Source organism: Myotis nattereri (assembly GCF_964212035.1).
Source record: "Myotis nattereri genome assembly, chromosome: 4".
Classification (NCBI taxonomy): domain Eukaryota; kingdom Metazoa; phylum Chordata; class Mammalia; order Chiroptera; family Vespertilionidae; genus Myotis; species Myotis nattereri.
This window is the reverse complement of record NC_138079.1, coordinates 63,432,451-63,450,255: the sequence shown is the minus strand read 5'-3', so window position 1 is coordinate 63,450,255 and position 17,805 is coordinate 63,432,451. Positions and strand designations below refer to the sequence as shown.

General features: G+C 36.9%; 1 protein-coding gene across 1 annotated transcript in view; it reads right to left on the bottom strand.

The window, feature by feature from the left end:
- FER (FER tyrosine kinase) overlaps window positions 1-17,805 on the bottom strand; it is a 295,282-nt gene that overhangs the window by 247,209 nt on the left and 30,268 nt on the right. The window contains exons 2-3 of the mRNA XM_081090052.1: window positions 14,149-14,416; window positions 1,614-1,787 (exon numbers count right to left, since the gene is read on the bottom strand). Coding sequence (XP_080946178.1) covers window positions 1,614-1,787; window positions 14,149-14,355 — 381 coding nt within the window. The 5' untranslated portion in view covers window positions 14,356-14,416. The remainder of the gene's footprint in view (window positions 1-1,613; window positions 1,788-14,148; window positions 14,417-17,805) is intronic.

The following is a 17,805-nucleotide window of genomic DNA, read 5'->3' as shown; positions in this document are numbered from 1 at the left end:
CCATTAGTCATATTTAACAACACAAAATGATAAACAAGCAGACACAGACATTATATACCTCTGAAATAAAACCAGAGAAAGTCTATACCAGCACCTATGATGTGTACTTGTCCAAAATAAACAGCAAAAATCTTATCAAATCTCTAGATCTAACTTCCAGTTTTACAGGAAAATCAGCAGATGAAGGAATATGTGAAATCACGTCACAAGATGCTAACAACAAAATCCAAAATAAAGGAAATTCAATTCTATAAGGCAAAATTACCCAGTTTCTCCCACAAATAAATGACATTTTAAAGAGGGGGGAGGACAACCTACATTAAAGAGAATTATTCAAATGTAATGTAATGGCCTGTTTGGATCCTAATTTAAATGAACCAACCACAAAAAGCATTTAAGCCGAAACCGGTTTGGCTCAGTGGATAGAGCGTCAGCCTGCGGACTGAAAGCTCCTAGGTTCGATTCCGGTCAAGGGCATGTACCTGGGTTGCAGGCACATCCCCAGTAGGAGATGTGCAGGAGGCGGCTGATCGATGTTTCTCTCTCATCGATGTTTCTAACTCTCTATCTCTCTCCCTTCCTCTCTGTAAAAAATCAACAAAATATATTAAAAAAAAAATTTAAAAACAAAACAAAAAAAAAAGCATTTAAACAACAATCATTTGAACACACAATATTTAATAACATTAGGAATTATTGTTCAATTTTTAGGTAGGTTAGTAATAATATAATTGTGGCCAAAACCGGTTTGGCTCAGTGGATAGAGCGTCGGCCTGCGGACTGAAGGGTCCCAGGTTCGATTCCGGTCAAGGGCATGTACTTGGGTTGCGGGCACATCCAAAGTGGGAGATGCGCAGGAGGCAGCTGATCGATGTTTCTCTCTCATCGATGTTTCTAACTCTCTATCTCTCTCCCTTCCTCTCTGTAAAAAAAGCAATAAAATATATTTTAAAAAAAATAAAAAATAATATAATTGTGTCTTACAAAAAAGAGTATGTATTTTAGCAATACATAAGAAAATATTTATGAATAAAATGATATCTGGAATTTTCTTTAAAATGACCCAATATAGAAGAAAAAGTAGGTGAGAATATAGATGGGGGGGAAAATTTAATATGTGGGTGAAAGGGTGGATGGGAGTTCATTTTACTATTCTCTCCTCTTTTGTACATTTGGAAATTTTCATAATTAAAACACTGTAAAAGTTATTCAGAAAAGAAACACTCTGAATGTAGAGAAATTTAGAAATATCCTAATCTATTTCCCTTATATTTTCATTTTTCTTTTATGATTAGTGTTACATGATAAAATTTTTTTAAAGCCTTAAAGGAGTTATTTCCATAAGTAAAAAATAAAAGTTGTAAGTGATAAAAAAGCATTGTATCATAGTTTAACTGGTGGTATTTTTTTCTTTTGTAGGAGTACATAAAGTAACAGTATATCTTATAATCAATAATGTCTTATATTAAAAAAATAAGATATTATTTACTAGAGACACCAAAACTTATTTCTAGTCAGGAAATATGCAGGAAAAAAATTTTTAAAAGTCAAACAGGATAAAATATTTCAGTGCATTTAAAGACTAGTTAAAGGAAAATTTGAGAAAGACAAACCTTGATCATCTCTGCCTCTATCTGCTGATGAACAGCTATATAACTTTTCTTCACCTGCTGCTTGTCTTTGATCATCATGGTGAGCTTGTGTAAAGGTCCAGAATTTAGGTCCTCTGCATGTGTCTTCATTATCCTACTAAGTTGTTCTGTCTGCTGAATCATAAGTAGCCAAGACTTTTAAAAACATAAAGAAATAAAATTAGGGTGTATTAGAAGTTTGCATTTAGCTGTACTTTAATTGTCTAAAAAGCTTAAACATTTCGTGTTACACACATGATTACATTAAGATAAAAATAGTAGGTTTCTGGCATGTGCAATAAGCTATGAATGGTTCATATTTAACATTTTCAATTTCAAGTCCTAATGCTTCAACTGTGTGTAATCAGAAACTATGCAGAATACTAGGAAAGGGACTAAGGGACTCAGAACCCACACTTGCATTCTTCTGTTTTTCTCTTTTTTTTAATCTTCACCTAGGGATATTTTTCCATTGATTTTTAGAGAGAGTAGAAAAGAGAGGGAAAGACAGAGAGAAATATCGATCTGAAAGAAACACATCAATTGGTTGCTCCTGCACACGCCCTGACCAGGCCCAGGCTGGGAGATGCCTGCAACTGAGGTACGTGCCCTTGACTGGAATCGAACCCAGGACCCTTCAGGCCACAGACCAAAGCTCTATCCAATGAGCCAAACCGGCTAGGGCTTCTGTTGGTTTTTCAACACACTGATACATTGTTTCTGCTCACACCATTCTAATTCCTCACAAAGGCCACTATTTCCTGATGCAACAGAATTTTCCCATCTTTATTCAAAGCCTGTCTCTCTCTGGCATCAGATCTTGCTGACTCTTCTATTTTGGCTTGTATGAGTTCTTATCTTCCCACATACAAACTTGCTTCCTCCCGTCCTAAAAATGCTTTCCCAGTCCTTCTACCTGTTCATCTTTGCTGCTTATGTCTTAAATACAGGCAATCTCTGGATTTCTAGCTTAGTCATTCTCTTCTGTTAGTAGTTCTCAATGATTTTCCAGCACAGCATTTTGCCTCAATAGCAGAGACACAAAATGATGGAAAAGACAAGTCATGTTATTAGAATTTATAATTTATAAATACTGAAAAAAGTAACAGAGGAATGCTCATTATAGGTCTCCTATTCAGAAACAATAATTGGAGATTTACCACAGTCAGGGAAAATCCATGTTAAAGATACAAAAAATGGACAAGAAACAAAATCTCAGACATATGTCGAAGCAATTTCTTCACTGATACTGCTCCTAGGGCATTAGAAACTAAAGCGACAATAAACAAATGGGACTACATCAAAATAAAAAGCTTCTGCACAGCAAAAGAAACCATCAACAAAACAACAAGAAAGCCCACTGCATGGGAGAACATATTTGCCAATGTTATCACTGATAAAGGTTTAATCTCCAACATTTAAAGGGAACTCATACAACTTAACAAAAGGAAGATAAACAATCCAATCAAAAAATGGGCAAAGGACCTAAATAGACACTTTTCAAAAGAGAACATTCAGAAAGCCAAGAGACATATGAAAACATGCTCAAAGTCACTAATCATCCAAGAGATGCAAATCAAAACAACAATGAGGTATCATCTCACACTTCAACCAACGACAAGTGCTGGAGAGGATGCGGAGAAAAGGGAACACTCGTGCACTGCTGGTGGGAATGCAGACTGGTGCAGCCACTATGAAAGACAGTATGGAGTTTCCTCAAAAAGTTAAAAATGGAACTCCCATTTGACCCAGTGATCCCACTTCTAGGAATATATCCCAAGAAACCAGAAACACCAATCAGAAAGGATATATGCACCCATATGTTCATAGCAGCACAATTCAGCATAGCTAAGATCTGGAAACAGCCTAAGTGCCCATCAACAGATGAATGGATTAGAAAACTGTGGAACATCTACACAATGGAATACTATGCTGCTGTAAAAAAGAAGGAATTCTTACCATTTGCAATAGCATGGATGGAAGTGGAAAGCATTATGCTAAGTGAAATAAGCCAGTCAATGAAAGAAAAATACCACATGATCTCACTCACTTATGGATAATAAAGGCCATTATAAACTGATGAACAAAAATAGATACAGAGGAAGAGCAGCATCGAACAGACTGTCAAACTACAGCAGAGAAATCAACCGAAGGACTTGTATGCATACATATAAGCATAACCAATGGACACAAGACACTGGGGGATAGGGGAGGCTGGGGAAATGTCAAGGGGGGGGGAGAAAAAAGAGACATATGTAATACTCTTAGTAATACTTTAAGCAATAAAAAAATGAACAAGATATGCTTTTAGATATTTATAAAACTATTTCTCTACTTTAATACTTTTAATCTTTGAATGAATAGATTTATTCTTTTTCTGTTAATATTCTAATACAATCCTAAATCAAAATTGTAGCCTAAAGAAAGCAAATTCTTGGTCACAGTCAAAACTGTCACGGTCTGAGTTGATAATCGTGTTTTAAATACACTTCCATATTCATTTCTCAAAATAAATAAATAAACCTTGTATAGGGAGGAAGGTCTTTTTAGTGTGTTAAATGCTACTAAGAACATGGAATAAGACCTGTGGCCTATGAACACATATTTATACCACAAAGTTTTTATTAAAAAAACACCTCAATTATAACAAACATGAAAACAAATTTTAAAACTACACAAAAATGAATTAAAAACAAACTAAATGGCCCTAATAAGTCTTGCAGGTTTACCTTTTTCACATGATATTTTCATTCTAAAAAATACAATGTTGGAAAAACATTCTACAGCATGGGGATAATGTTAAGGTTACAAAAAAAAAAAAGTGAGAGGAACCAGTTCTTTCTCTATCTTCAAAATATAAATAATCTCTAAGTGCTTCATACAATACATTTTTGTGGTTCTATGTAGATGTTTTAGCATAGGAAGAAGCCTTTTTAGACGCCAGCATTAAAGACCACAGAACTAGAGCAAATGTCCTCCTGCTCCCAGAAGGGCACATCCTATGCTACCTAACAGTTCACTGCAGTCACTATAGGAAGTCTAAGCCTCCCAAGGTATATATTATCACTCTGCCTGTCAATCCCATATTGTCCTCAATATCTCCTAATCTGACCCAGGACACTATCGAATCCTATACCCTCAAGAACTCCTGCTCTATGATGAAATAACTCTCTATACCTTTTATCAGAACTTTCCATTTAGCCTCTAGGCCTCGGGTTAGCAGAGACCTGGCTCTATCCTACCTCCAAATACTACTAACAAACATTCTCTCTTCCTAAAAAGTCTCTCCTCCTTAGAAGCTCTGGCCACCCTTCCCCATGAACAATCCATCAACAAGTCTTTCTGATTATCCCTCCCACGTCTACCACAAATCCACCCACTTCTTTCGTAAAAAACGCAACTGTCTGTAAACCACAATAAAGAAATGCACAATAAAACAAAATTTGCTTGCAATTAGAAACCACAAAGGAGACAGAGAGGAAGTTATTTAAAGAAAAAATGGCTGAAAATATTCAAATCTTGAAAACTAAAACCCACAGATTTAAGAAACTCAATGAACCCAAGCACAAAAACCATGAAAAAAACCACACTCTCAGTACCATGTCTGAGTCAAATAGTCTTGGGACATTTAAATCATATAATATGCTTAATAAACTAGTTACATACATGAAACCTCATCAATTCTATAACTCATTTTGGAGTACCTGGATATCTTATTTTTTCTAATAGAATTTAACATTTTTCCCCTGTAAATGCAGCAAGAATCGACTAGCCTCCTTCCCTGCTTACTTCATGCCACAATATCCAAAACTGCAGATCTATTCTCATCTGGTGGAGCTTTTTAAAGAACCAAATGCCTGAGGATCTTTGGCGAGTCAGCAAGACATGGGGTCATCTTTCAATATCAGGAGAATTTCACCATCCATAATTAAAGCCTTTCTAACAATGAAGGGGTTGAAATGTTTAACCCTTGTTATTTCAAGTCCTATAAAGTCTCATATTATTAAACACTAACAAAATAACCGAAATGAATCCTGAAAAAAATACTATGCAGATAAAAAATTATTAAGTAAATCTTTTTAAACAGATTATTATATACTTATTTAGAACAGAATTAATATAAAGTCAATAGTTGGGTTCTAAAGACTGGCAACAAATATTCTGAACAGCATTAGCTCAGTCATTGCCCAATATCGGCAGTCTCAACAACTAATGAAATTGAAGCAATAATTAAAAAAAATAAAAAACTCACAGCAAACAAAAGTCCTGACCACAGGATTCACAGGTAAGTTTTACCAGGCATTCAAAGAAGAATTAACACCTATCCTCCTCAAACTATTCCAAAAAATTCAAGAGAAGAGAAGACTTCCAACCTCTTTTTACTAAGTCAGCATTATCCTAATTCCAAAACCAGAAAAAGACACTACAAAGAAAGAAAATTACAGGCCAATATCCCTGATGAACAAAAATGCTAAAATCCTCAACAAAATATTAGCAAATCAGATTCAGCAATACATTAAAAAGAGTATACACCAGGGGTGGGCAAACTTTTTGACTCGAGGGCCACAATGGGTTCTTAAACTGGACCAGAGGGCCGGAACAAAAGCATGGATGGAGTGTTTGTGTGAACTAATATAAATTCAAAGTAAACATCATTACATAAAAGGGTACGGTCTTTTTTATTTTTAGTTTTATTCATTTCAAAGGGGCCGGATCGGGCCCGAGGGCCATAGTTTGCCCACGACTGGTATACACCATGCCTTAATTGGTTTAGCTCAATTGATAGAGCATCAGCCCATAGACAGAATCGTCCCAGGTTTGATATCGGTCAAGAGCATGTACCTCAGTTGCAGGCTTAATCCCCAGCCCTAGTCAGGGTTCATGCAGGAGGCAACAGTTGATGTGTCTCTCTCACAGCAATGTTTCTCTCTCCCTGTCTCTCCCTCTCCCTTCTACTCTCTCTAAAAATCAATGGAAAAATATCCTCAGGTGAGAATTAACAACAACAGCAAAAAAGCATGACCAAGAGGGATTTATTCTGGTGATGCAAGGTTGGTTCAATATTTGCAAATCAACAAATGAGATATGTAATGTAAACAAAATAAAAATCACATGATCATATCAATAGATGCAGAAAAAGCATTTGACAAAATCCAGCATCCATTGATGATAAAAACTCTCTGCAAAGTGGGAATAGGGGGATCATATCTCAACATAATAAAGGCCACATATAACAAACCTACAGCCAACATCATACTCAATGGGCAAAAAATAAAAGCATTTCCCCTAAGATCAGGAACAAGGCAGGGATCACTTCATAAATTATATCATTTTCTAACCACTACGCTGTACCCCTGAAACTAGTATAAAATAATATTGAATGTCAACTGGAATTGGAGGGAAAAAAATCTTCTAGGCCCAGATAATTGAGTCATTTTTGATATGACATGCTCTGTTACAAGAAATGAAGGTGCAAATGAAAAAGGCCACTCTATTTGGGCTTCTATCCAGCATTATGATGCACACCGTAAATCTCCCTAAGCAGAACAGTTAAGAAATAAATCATCATCTTGTTATCTAATCAATCCCAATACCATATAGATAATTACAAATTGCACCACTTTAAGATAAACAGACAGTACACTTTTCCTTAGGCCCCAGAGAAACAAAATTACTGGTTTCAGACTCTGCCGGGAGCCGGTCCATCCTTGCTGTTTCAAAGGACCTGGCATATATGGCATACTGTTCTTAAGATGTTTGCTCACCTTCTTGGCACTATGTGTTTTAACCAAGGTCTCCTCTCTGAGAAAGATTGTTTCCCCAGGTAGGGATTTTCCCCTGAAGTTAGGGAGGGAATAAAACCCCTCAACTAAGTGCCAGGTGGGTAATTAATCACTTTAACTACGAACAATCATGCTTAAGCTACATAATCTTTACTCCCTGGAATGGAGATAAGAAACGCCCTAACCTTTGTAATAGAGATTGATAGGATTGAATCAACTGGTATAAATACAGATGTAACAAGACAGCAAGAGACAGAACTAAGAAGACAGAACGAAGAAGACAGAACCTACACAGAACGTTCTCTAGAGACAGAAGAACTTCGCTGGAGAGAACATGGCAAAAGATCCTGGAAAGAAACTGGCCACAGAACCTAGAGACAGAACCTAGTGAGAGAACATGGCAAAAGATCCTGGACTGAACCTGACTACAGAAATTGGCAAGAGAACCTGACTAGAACCTGGTGACTGAACCTGGCTGGAGAACCTGAACAGAACCTGGCTGGAGAACCTAGCGAGGGAACTTGGCTACAGAACCTGGCTGGAGAACCTGGAGAACCTAGCAAGAGAACATGAACACAGAACCTGGCTGGAGATCCTAAGCAGAACCTCTCTGGAGATCAAGACCAGAACTTGGCTGGAGATCCTGGCTAGGCTGCTGATCAACTGAACGCTGTCTCCGTGTCATTCCTTCTTCGCCGACTCTGTCTACGCCTTTGGGAACCCCTGGACCTGCTGGGGTTGGACCTCGGCAAGACTCAAATTTTAGAACATTTTTCAGAACACTGAATTGCATGTTGAAAAATACTGATATTATGTAATGAAATACTAAATAATCAATAAACTCTTGATTATTTCAAGAGTTTCTGAATTCCTAAATTGAATCTGATATTTTATGTTGCTGTTTTGTGACCAAAATAGTTCCTAGAAATAAATGCACCTCTTATTTCACAATGAAAAGAGGAAAAATGATTCAATTTACAGAAACTTTATTCGCCCTTTTCCCCTCCCTGCAAAGAAGAAAATCAGTTTCATACACTAAATAGCATTGCAGGTTTCTATAATAATTAGCATAAATTCTAAAATGCCTATTTTACTTTAAGGAACCAATAGAGGTAAAAAAAAAAAAGTATCAGTTTTACTAGGATGAATATACATCAAAACACTGTATTCAGTTCTTTAAAAGAAAACTATATATAGGAAAATAAATTGTATCTTTCAGGAAAGAATACCATGCTTTTCACCTTTGAAGTAACAGATGTGTAGTGATGTAAATCAGTATTCCATAAACAGGTAGTAATTTAAGGGTTCTGAGTTCATTATACCAAAAAGTATTTATTGTAGGACATTATGTCAAAGAATGAACTACTACTAGAGCTATAATTACAGTAAAGCACTGAAAATAATCAACAAGATGACTCAAGCTTGAAAAATTCCTAAATAACAATTGTCATAAATAGCTTTTCTCTGCAGACTGTATCTTGCAACTACTCACTTTCTTTCTTCTTGTTTAAATACTTTTAAACATAAAATTGCCATGAAGAATGTATCTTTCTATACCACACAATAACTCAAAATAAATGGGTCTCTGAAACAAAAGTTTTAATGCAGAGTTTGCGTATTACATAAGAAGAAGGTTTTGGAATCTCTGACTTCTTACCAGATAGAGAACTCCAGAAGACAAGTCGTTATTAAGTTTCCCTAAAACTGAGGTTTTCAAAGACTAAATTATAAGGTGCAAAGGAAACCTGAGGTACTTCCCATTCAGAAGAGCCTGTGTGTCTGCATTTTCTAGTTTCCTTAGTCCAGTGGTTCACAACTCTGTCTGCAATAAGAATCAACTGGGAGCTTTTAAAAAATACCATTTCTTGAACCCCACAACCAGAGATTCTGATTTAATAAGTTTTGGAAGTGGTCTAGATATCAGTATTTCAAAGTTTCCCAAGTAATTCTAATGTACAAGTTTTGCTGTAATGGAAGATTTGTATCCCTAATAATCACTAGGCTGTGCAAAATTACACAGTAAAAATCACAGAGTGTATGGGAAAACGGTGTTACAGATACAATACTCAAAAAGCTCATCAGGGACATAATGGAAAAAAGACGAGAAATTAATAAAAACTTTGCACAGATTTAAGAAATACATAAGCACTACAATAAATCTGGCACTTTACCTTAAAAAGACCTGATGCTTGCTTGTCAAAGTAGGTGTCAGCATGATGGTTCAACTAACTTGCAAATCATTCAAATTTATACACACACACACACACACGCACACACACACTTACACAATTACATTGAGAAAGGGAAACACAGAGCAAATTTGGCAAAATGTTAACAATTAATGAATAGACTGGAGGGCACAGGAGAATTTTTGTTCTATTCTTGAAACTCAGTTATACATTTTAATTTTGTTAAATAAAGACATAAAAATCACTAGTCGCAAGTCTCTGCTTCCAGTCAAGACAGAGAAACAGCAACAGCTTTATCTTCCTGCCTAAAACAACTAAAAACTGAACAAAGTATATTTGATACACAGTACGCAAGCCGCTGGATACTAGGCAATGAAGAACAGTGAACCCAGGTTACCAAATTGAGAAAATTTTCAGGCCTCAGCCAAGGGAGAAAGAGCCAAGCAGAACTCATGAATCGCTGTGAGTTAAAGGGTCTAAGTTCAGAGCACAGAGACATCGAGGTAGTCAGAATCCTAGAGAAGAGACAAGGATAGAGTACTAGAGAGAAGAAAGCTGCACAAAGAAAAATCTCAGGAGAATGCAAAAGACTCCCCCTTGATTATGTAGCTAAGGGAGGAAACTATGCCAAGGAAATAACTCTCCCATAAGGATTACAGGAAACACTGTCCAGAGCTCACACAGAGCCACAGAATCATTCCAGGTCCCAACAGCCAGAGTGTAAAACTTAGTAATTTGGAGAGCATCCTATGAGCAGTGAGCATGACCTTCCTCACTAGATCAGATAAAATTCACCCTAGATCACATGTAACTCTGGTGCCACCTAACAAATGCAAAGGCAAGAACCAAACAGATCAAACTGTCTCCAAGTAACTTAACCATATCCCAAAATAAAGCTCAAGAACATTTAAAGAAATACAAAACTATTTAGTACCTAAAAAGGTAAAATTCACACTACCTGGCATCAAATCAAAAATTACCATGCAGAAAAATACAACCCAAAATGAGGAGAAAAATCAGTCAATCAAAACTAACCCAGAAATAACACAGATGTTAGAAGACAAGGACAATAAAGCAGTTACATGTATTCCACATGTTCAAGAAACTAAAGAATAAGCATATTAAGTAGAGACATGAAGGATATAAAAAGATTCTAATCCTATATAAGGAAAGGCTAATATGCAAATAGCCCAAACAGCGAAACAACCAAACAACTGGTCGCTATGAGGTGTGCTGACCACCAGGGGATGTACGCAGAACATGGCGAGCATCAGCAGCAGGCAGCAGAGAGGGGAACCTGGTGGGCGTCAGCAGCAGTGGGATGGTGGGGGCACCAGACCAAGGCAGGGCGCCAGTCGCTGTCATCAGGGCGAGCCTCTGGTGGTTACTGAAAATTCTTTGCTCCCACATGCCACAGTATTGCCCAGCACTCGCACCTCCTGCCAGCACCGGTCCTGCTCTCACCCGCTGCCATCAGCAGTTGTGAGCGGTGGCTGCTGGCCCTGATCGCCCCTGAGGGCTTCTCCACCTCCCCCTGCTCCTGAGCCGGGTGATCGGGGCAGCAGCCACCATTTGCACCTGCTACTGGCACCAGCCCCAATCACTCCACGCTCTGCACCATCAGCAGGTGAGAGCAGGGCCAGCCCCATCAGCACCTGGGAATGGCGGCGGCGGGAGCAGGGCTGCCGGCAGACAGGAGACTGGGCTGCGGCATGAAGGGCCAGGCGGGAGCACAGAGTATGGGCCAAGGCCCTCCCCTGTGCCTACCGCAGACTCAGGGCCCACAGTCCCCCTCAAAGTGCACGAATTTGTGCACTGGGCCCCTAGTTGAACTATAACAGATAAATCATTTTTTTTTTAAGATTTACTCATTTCAATATGGAAATGGCTCAACTACTCAGTTCCTGTTTCCTTCCCTCTAATTCCTTAACCTACAATACAGGTATGGGTTAAAAAGGCTGGGTTTAATGGCACAAATAGGCAAGAACCAAACAGATCAAACTGTCTCCAAGTAACTTAACCACATCCCAAAATAAAGGTGAGACACAAAGTGAGATTGTCAGAGAAAGAAGAAGGAGGGAGGAAGTAGCACTGCTGGAAGAGGAGTGGTCTGGGAAATGGTCAGAGTTCATGTCTCTGATAGGATTATTAAAGGGCACCAGAAATGAACAATGTCTGACATGAAAAATACATGGGATGTAATTAACAGTTATTTAAAAATACATGGGATCTGACATTGCATAAAAATAAGATTAGAGAAATGGAAGACATAATAATAGAAACTAACTACAATGAAACACAAAGACAGAAAAATAGAGTATCAATAAACTATGGGATAACTTCAAGCAGCCACATATACACTGAGTGGCCAGATTATTATGACCACCCCATCAGTACTTCGTTGGGCCACCTTTTGCCTTCAATACTGCGGTGATTCTTCTTGGCATTGACTCCACGAGATGTTGAAAGGTGATGAGAGGAATCTGACACCATGCCTGATGAATAGCACTGTCCAGTTCTGTGAGATTTGATGGTTGTGGAGCCAGTTGCCTGATGGCTCTTTTAACTTCGTCCCACAAATGCTCAATTGGATTGAGATCTGGTGATTGTGGGGGCCACATAAGCAAGGTAAAGTCTCCCTCATGTTCTTGAAACCAGTCCTGCACAATACGAGCACCCTGGCATGGCGCATTGTCTTGTTGGAAAAAGCCATCTCCATTGGGATATGCCATTAACGTGATAGGATGAACTTGATCAACAACAATACTTAGGTATGTTGTGCTATTCAGATGTTGTTCCACATGAATTCAAGGGCCCAGATCATGCCAGGAAAACATGCCCCAAACCATAACACTGACCCCACCAGCTTGAAGGGTTGTACTCATGCATGTGGGGTGCACGCTTTCATGCCGTTTCCACCAAATTCTCACTCTGCCATCTGCATGATGCAACTGGAAACGTGATTCATCGGACCACATGACTTTTTTCCAATGCTCGACTGTCCAATCCTTGTGTTTCTGTGCGAATTGAAGACGTTTTATCTTGGTAACTGCAGACAGCAAAGGTGTTCAAACAGGCCTTCGGCTGTTTTGCAGATACTCGCTCCGTGGCTTTGAGCGCCAACAATCATCCCACGTTCAAAGGCTGTTAAATCGCGTTGTTTACCCATATCTTCAGAAAAAATCACTTTTACTCTCGTGGTAAACAACCTGCTTCCCTATTTATAATGGTCTGGCCCTCTAGCAACTTCAGCACGAAATTATAGCTAATTTGCCTTCACATGTCAGGTGGTCATAATAATCTGGTCACTCAGTGTATATGTAATCAGACTCCCCAAAGCAGGTAAGAGGGATGAGAGAGGACTAAAAAATATTGTTTTTATATAATGGCTGACATTTTTCCAAAGTTAATTAAAACTCTAAACCCAGATATAAGAATGTCAACAAACCCCTGGCAGAAGAAGCATGAAGAAAACTATGCAAAGGCACCTAACAGATGGATTAAAACCAGTGATAAAGAGCCCTAGCCAGTTTGGTTCAGTGGATAGAGCAGTGGTTCTCAACCTTCCTAATGCCGCGACCCTTTAATACAGTTCCTCATGTTGTGGTGACCCCCAAGCATAAAATTATTTTCGTTGCTACTTCACAACTGTAATTTTGCTACTGTTATGAATCGTAATGTAAATATCTGATATGCAGGATGTATTTTCATTGTTACAAATTGAACATAATTAAAGCATAGTGACTAATCACAAAAACAATATGTAATTATATATGTGTTTTCCGATGGTCTTAAGCAACCCCTGTAAAAGGGTCGTTGGACCCCCAAAAGGGTCGCGACCCACAGGTTGAGAACCGCTGGGATAGAGAGTTAGCCCACGTAGTACTCAGGTTTCAATTCCCATCAAGAGCAAATTCAATCCCAATCCCCCGCCCTGGTCGGGCATGTGAGGAAGGCAACCAATCAATGTTTCTCTCTCACTTCTCTTCCCGTCTCTTCCACTCTATAAAAATAAATGGAAAAATATCCTCGAGTGAGAATAAATAAATAAATGGAATCAGCAATAAAGAAAAAATTTTAAGCATAGCCAGAGGGGGGAAAATAACAAATATTTCATCAGCAACAATGCAAGGAAATACTATAGTGGTATTTTTGAAGTATTGAGAGAAAAAATAAACAGCAAAAATATTTTTCAAAAATGAAGACAATATAAACATTTTCATACTTACAAAACCTCAAAAAAAATGAATTATCAGAATTCCATTATAAAAATGTTAATGGCAGTCCTTTAAGAAGGAAAATTATACCAGATAGAAATCTAGATATACACCAAGAAATAAGGGTACTGTACATTGTAACTCATTGGGTAAACATAAAGACTTGTGTTTTTATTATTTAAAGAACTCAAAAGATAATCAACTACTTACTGCAATGTTAATAATAACAATAATGTATCGTGGGATTTATCCATATGTAGTATGACTTATTTGCCTTAAGCACAATTATGATGCTATACATAACAAATGATGAAATTATTCCTCTCACCTTAGAAACATTGCTGACATAATTCACTTGAATAGTGCTTTCTTTATCAACTTGATTACAAAGGTTCTGTAAAGTAGATGCATATTCTTTATCACTTTTTATCCTCAGGGCCATAAATTTCTTCACTGTTTCCAGTAAGCGTAATTCCCAGTCTTGCAATTTTAACACAGCTTCATGTGAATTCTTCAGGTCACTCCCAAACCCCATTTTTGTAAGGCACTGTCTTCTCCTCCACACTGCACAAGCAAGCCTTCTAATCAGTGCATATCTGTGTATGTAAACAGAAGAAAAAATCTTAAATCAAAAGAAAGTTTGTCTTCAAAACAAAGTTATTTTTAACTTTTTTAGGGCTCATTTTAGGGTTAAAAAAGAAATCACTACAACTGAATGCTTTCACACTAAAGATTAGGAACAAGATGAGGATGTCCACCCTCACCACTTCTATTCAACACTGGACTGGAGGTTCTAGTCAGTGCCATAAAATTTAGGAATAAATATTACAAAATAAATGCAAAAATTGTATTCTTAAAACTAAAAAACATTGTTAAAATAAATTAAAGAAGACCTAAATAAATGGAAAGATTCATATCCTTGGATCCTAAAGACTTAACATTGTTAAGAAGGCAATACTTACCAATTTGATCTACAGATTTAACTCAATACATATTGACATCTAAGCTAGCTTCTTTTTTTGCAGAAACTGACAAGCCAAAATTTACATAGAAATTCAAGGAAGCCAGGATAACCAAAAATTAACAAAAAATAATGAAAAAGAAGAACAAAGTTAGAGTATTCACACTTCCTGATTTCAAGACCTACTGAAAAGCTACAGCAATAAAGATAATGTGGTACTGACATATGGTAGACATAGACATCAGTGAAGTAGAACAGAGGTTCCAGATTTAAATACTCACATTTAAGGTTAAATTATTATCTATAAGGGTGCCAAGTCTACTCAATAGGTAGAAAGGTCTCTTCAACTAATGATGCTGCTGGGATACACGTAAGAGAATGAAGCACGATTCCTTCCTTAGAATATAAACAAAAAATAAACTTTACAGGGATGTAGCTCTAAATATCAGAGCTAAATCTATAAAACTCTCAGAAGAAAACAAAGTAAATCTTCATGACTTTGGCTTAGGCCAGTGATGGTGAACCTTTTGGGCTCGGCGTGTCAGCATTTTGAGAAACCCTAACTTACCTCTGGTGCCGTGTCACATCTAGAAATTTTTTGATATTTGCAACCATAGTAAAACAAAGACTTATATTTTTGATATTTATTTTATATATTTAAATGCCATTTAACAAAGAAAAATCAACCAAAAACGTGAGTTCACGTGTCACCTCTGACACACATGTTATAGGTTCGCCATCACTGGCTTAGGCAATGGTTTCTTAGATATAACACCAAAAGCACAAGCAACAAAACAAAAATACATAAATTGTACTTCATTAAAATTAAAAAACGTCTCTACTTTAAAAGCCACCACCATCAATAAAGGGAAAAGACAACCCACAAAACAGTAGGAAATATTTGCTAATCCTCTCTGACATGGAGCTTCTATCAGGAATGTATAAAGAATTCTTATAACTCAATAATAAAAAGACAAACCAATTAAAATGAACAAAAGATCTGAAAAAAGATTTCTCCAAAAAGATTTACAAATGTCCAACACACACATGAAAATATGTTCAATATCATTAGTCATTAGGAAAATACAAATCAAAATCACAGTGAGATTCCACTTCACACCGCCAGTATGTCCATAATCAAAAAGACAGATAATATCAAGCATTGGACACTGTGAAGAAATTAGAGCCCTCCTACACTGCTGATGGAAATGTAAAATGAGCAGTTTCTCAAAAGTTAAACATAGAGTTATTATATTCCTCTGTTCAGTATAAACCCAGAAGAAATGAAAATATATGTCCATACAAACACTTGTACAGAATGTTCAAGCAGAATTATTCATAACAGCCACAAAGTGGAGTAATCTCAATGTCCATCAATTGATTAATACATAAATAAAACACGATATCCATACAAATGAAATATTATTTGACAATGAAAAAAATGAACTATAGATACAAGCTACAACATAAATAAACCTTGTAAACATTATGCTAAGTAAAAAAGTAAGAATCAAAAGACTCACATACTCTATGATGTGAAATGCCCAAAGTTTAGAGACAGAAAATAGAGTAGTGGTTGCCGAAGGCTGACAAACTTGGGAAGAAGTGAGGAGTAACTGCTAATTGATACTGCATTTCATTTTGAGGGATAAAAATTTTCTAAAATTGAATGTGATGATGGTTGCACAACTCTTTGAACTAATTAAAAAATCATTGAATTGTACAGTTTGCATGGGCAAATTTTTCAGCATGTGACCTATATGTCAATAAATTGTAGCTCTAGCGGGGTTTGCTCAGTGGCTAGAGCGTTGGCCTGCAGACTGAAGGGTCCCGGGTTCAATTCCGGTCAAGGGCACATGCCCGGGTTGTGGGCTCAATCCCCAGTTGGGAGCGTGCAGGAGGCAGCCAGTCAATGATCCTCTCTCATCATTTATGTTTCTCTCTCTCCCTCTCCCTTCCTCTCTCTGAAATCAATAAAAAAATATATTTTTAAAAAGTTATAAATGCTTTTAAAAAAAATAAAAATAAGTTATAGAAAGTCACTACAGCTTAACACAATCATCTGAAATTCAGTTATCAGAAATTTCCCCAAAATATTCTGCTTGTTTGCTATAAATTCTAAAAACTATAACAGAATATATTTTGCTCTCCAGACTCCTAGAATTTCAGGCAATGAATCTTTCAGGGCCAGATAGAAATAATGAAGAAACACACCTTTATATTTAGTTCTGGCTCATCCATACCAGAAGTCAATTTCTTGTTAATTCAGCTGAGATCCTCTAAGCTATACAGAAAAAATGAGAAGCCGTTTATCTCTCTAACCTCAGTGATATCATCTAAAAAGATGGTAAAAATGTGGGTTGTCCAAATAGAGAACAATTTACAATTTCCCCCCAACTGAAAACTGTCCAGTTTTATGATCTAGCAAACAAGTATGAGAGGGGGAAAGTAGTGGAAAACTGCACTCCATCAAAGTTTCCAAAGTAGCAACCAGGATACTAAATGAACCTTAACATAAATAAGTCAATGTAAAGTAACCGACTTATTCACTTAATATAGAATAGGATAATTCCAGATTTTTTCACTTTGTATATAGTAGTTTTGAATATTTTATTTTGATATACTGTATCTTTATGGGGCACAAAAATTTACAAGGAACATTTTTCTGTTATTTTACCTACAGCTCAACTAAGTGTCACTGAATATATACTCTTTCTCATTCAATGTTTTCAATGAAAAAATATGGAACATTATTTGAGACTAAACAAAGGTGAAACAGCTTACTTTTTTAAAAATCATATCTGAGATTGTAGTTAATTTTATTCATTCAGCACTTGGGATAAATATCACTTCTACTTCTAATTACATCTAGCTTTGGTCTAAGCTTTGACAATATATTTTTCTTCTGTTATCAGAAATTCAAAGGGAGCTCAGAAGTATAAAATGGAAACAGAATTTGGAAGGTATCTGAGAAACACTCCAGCCCATCCTAGGTACTTATTTACATACACTAATATTCTAGGT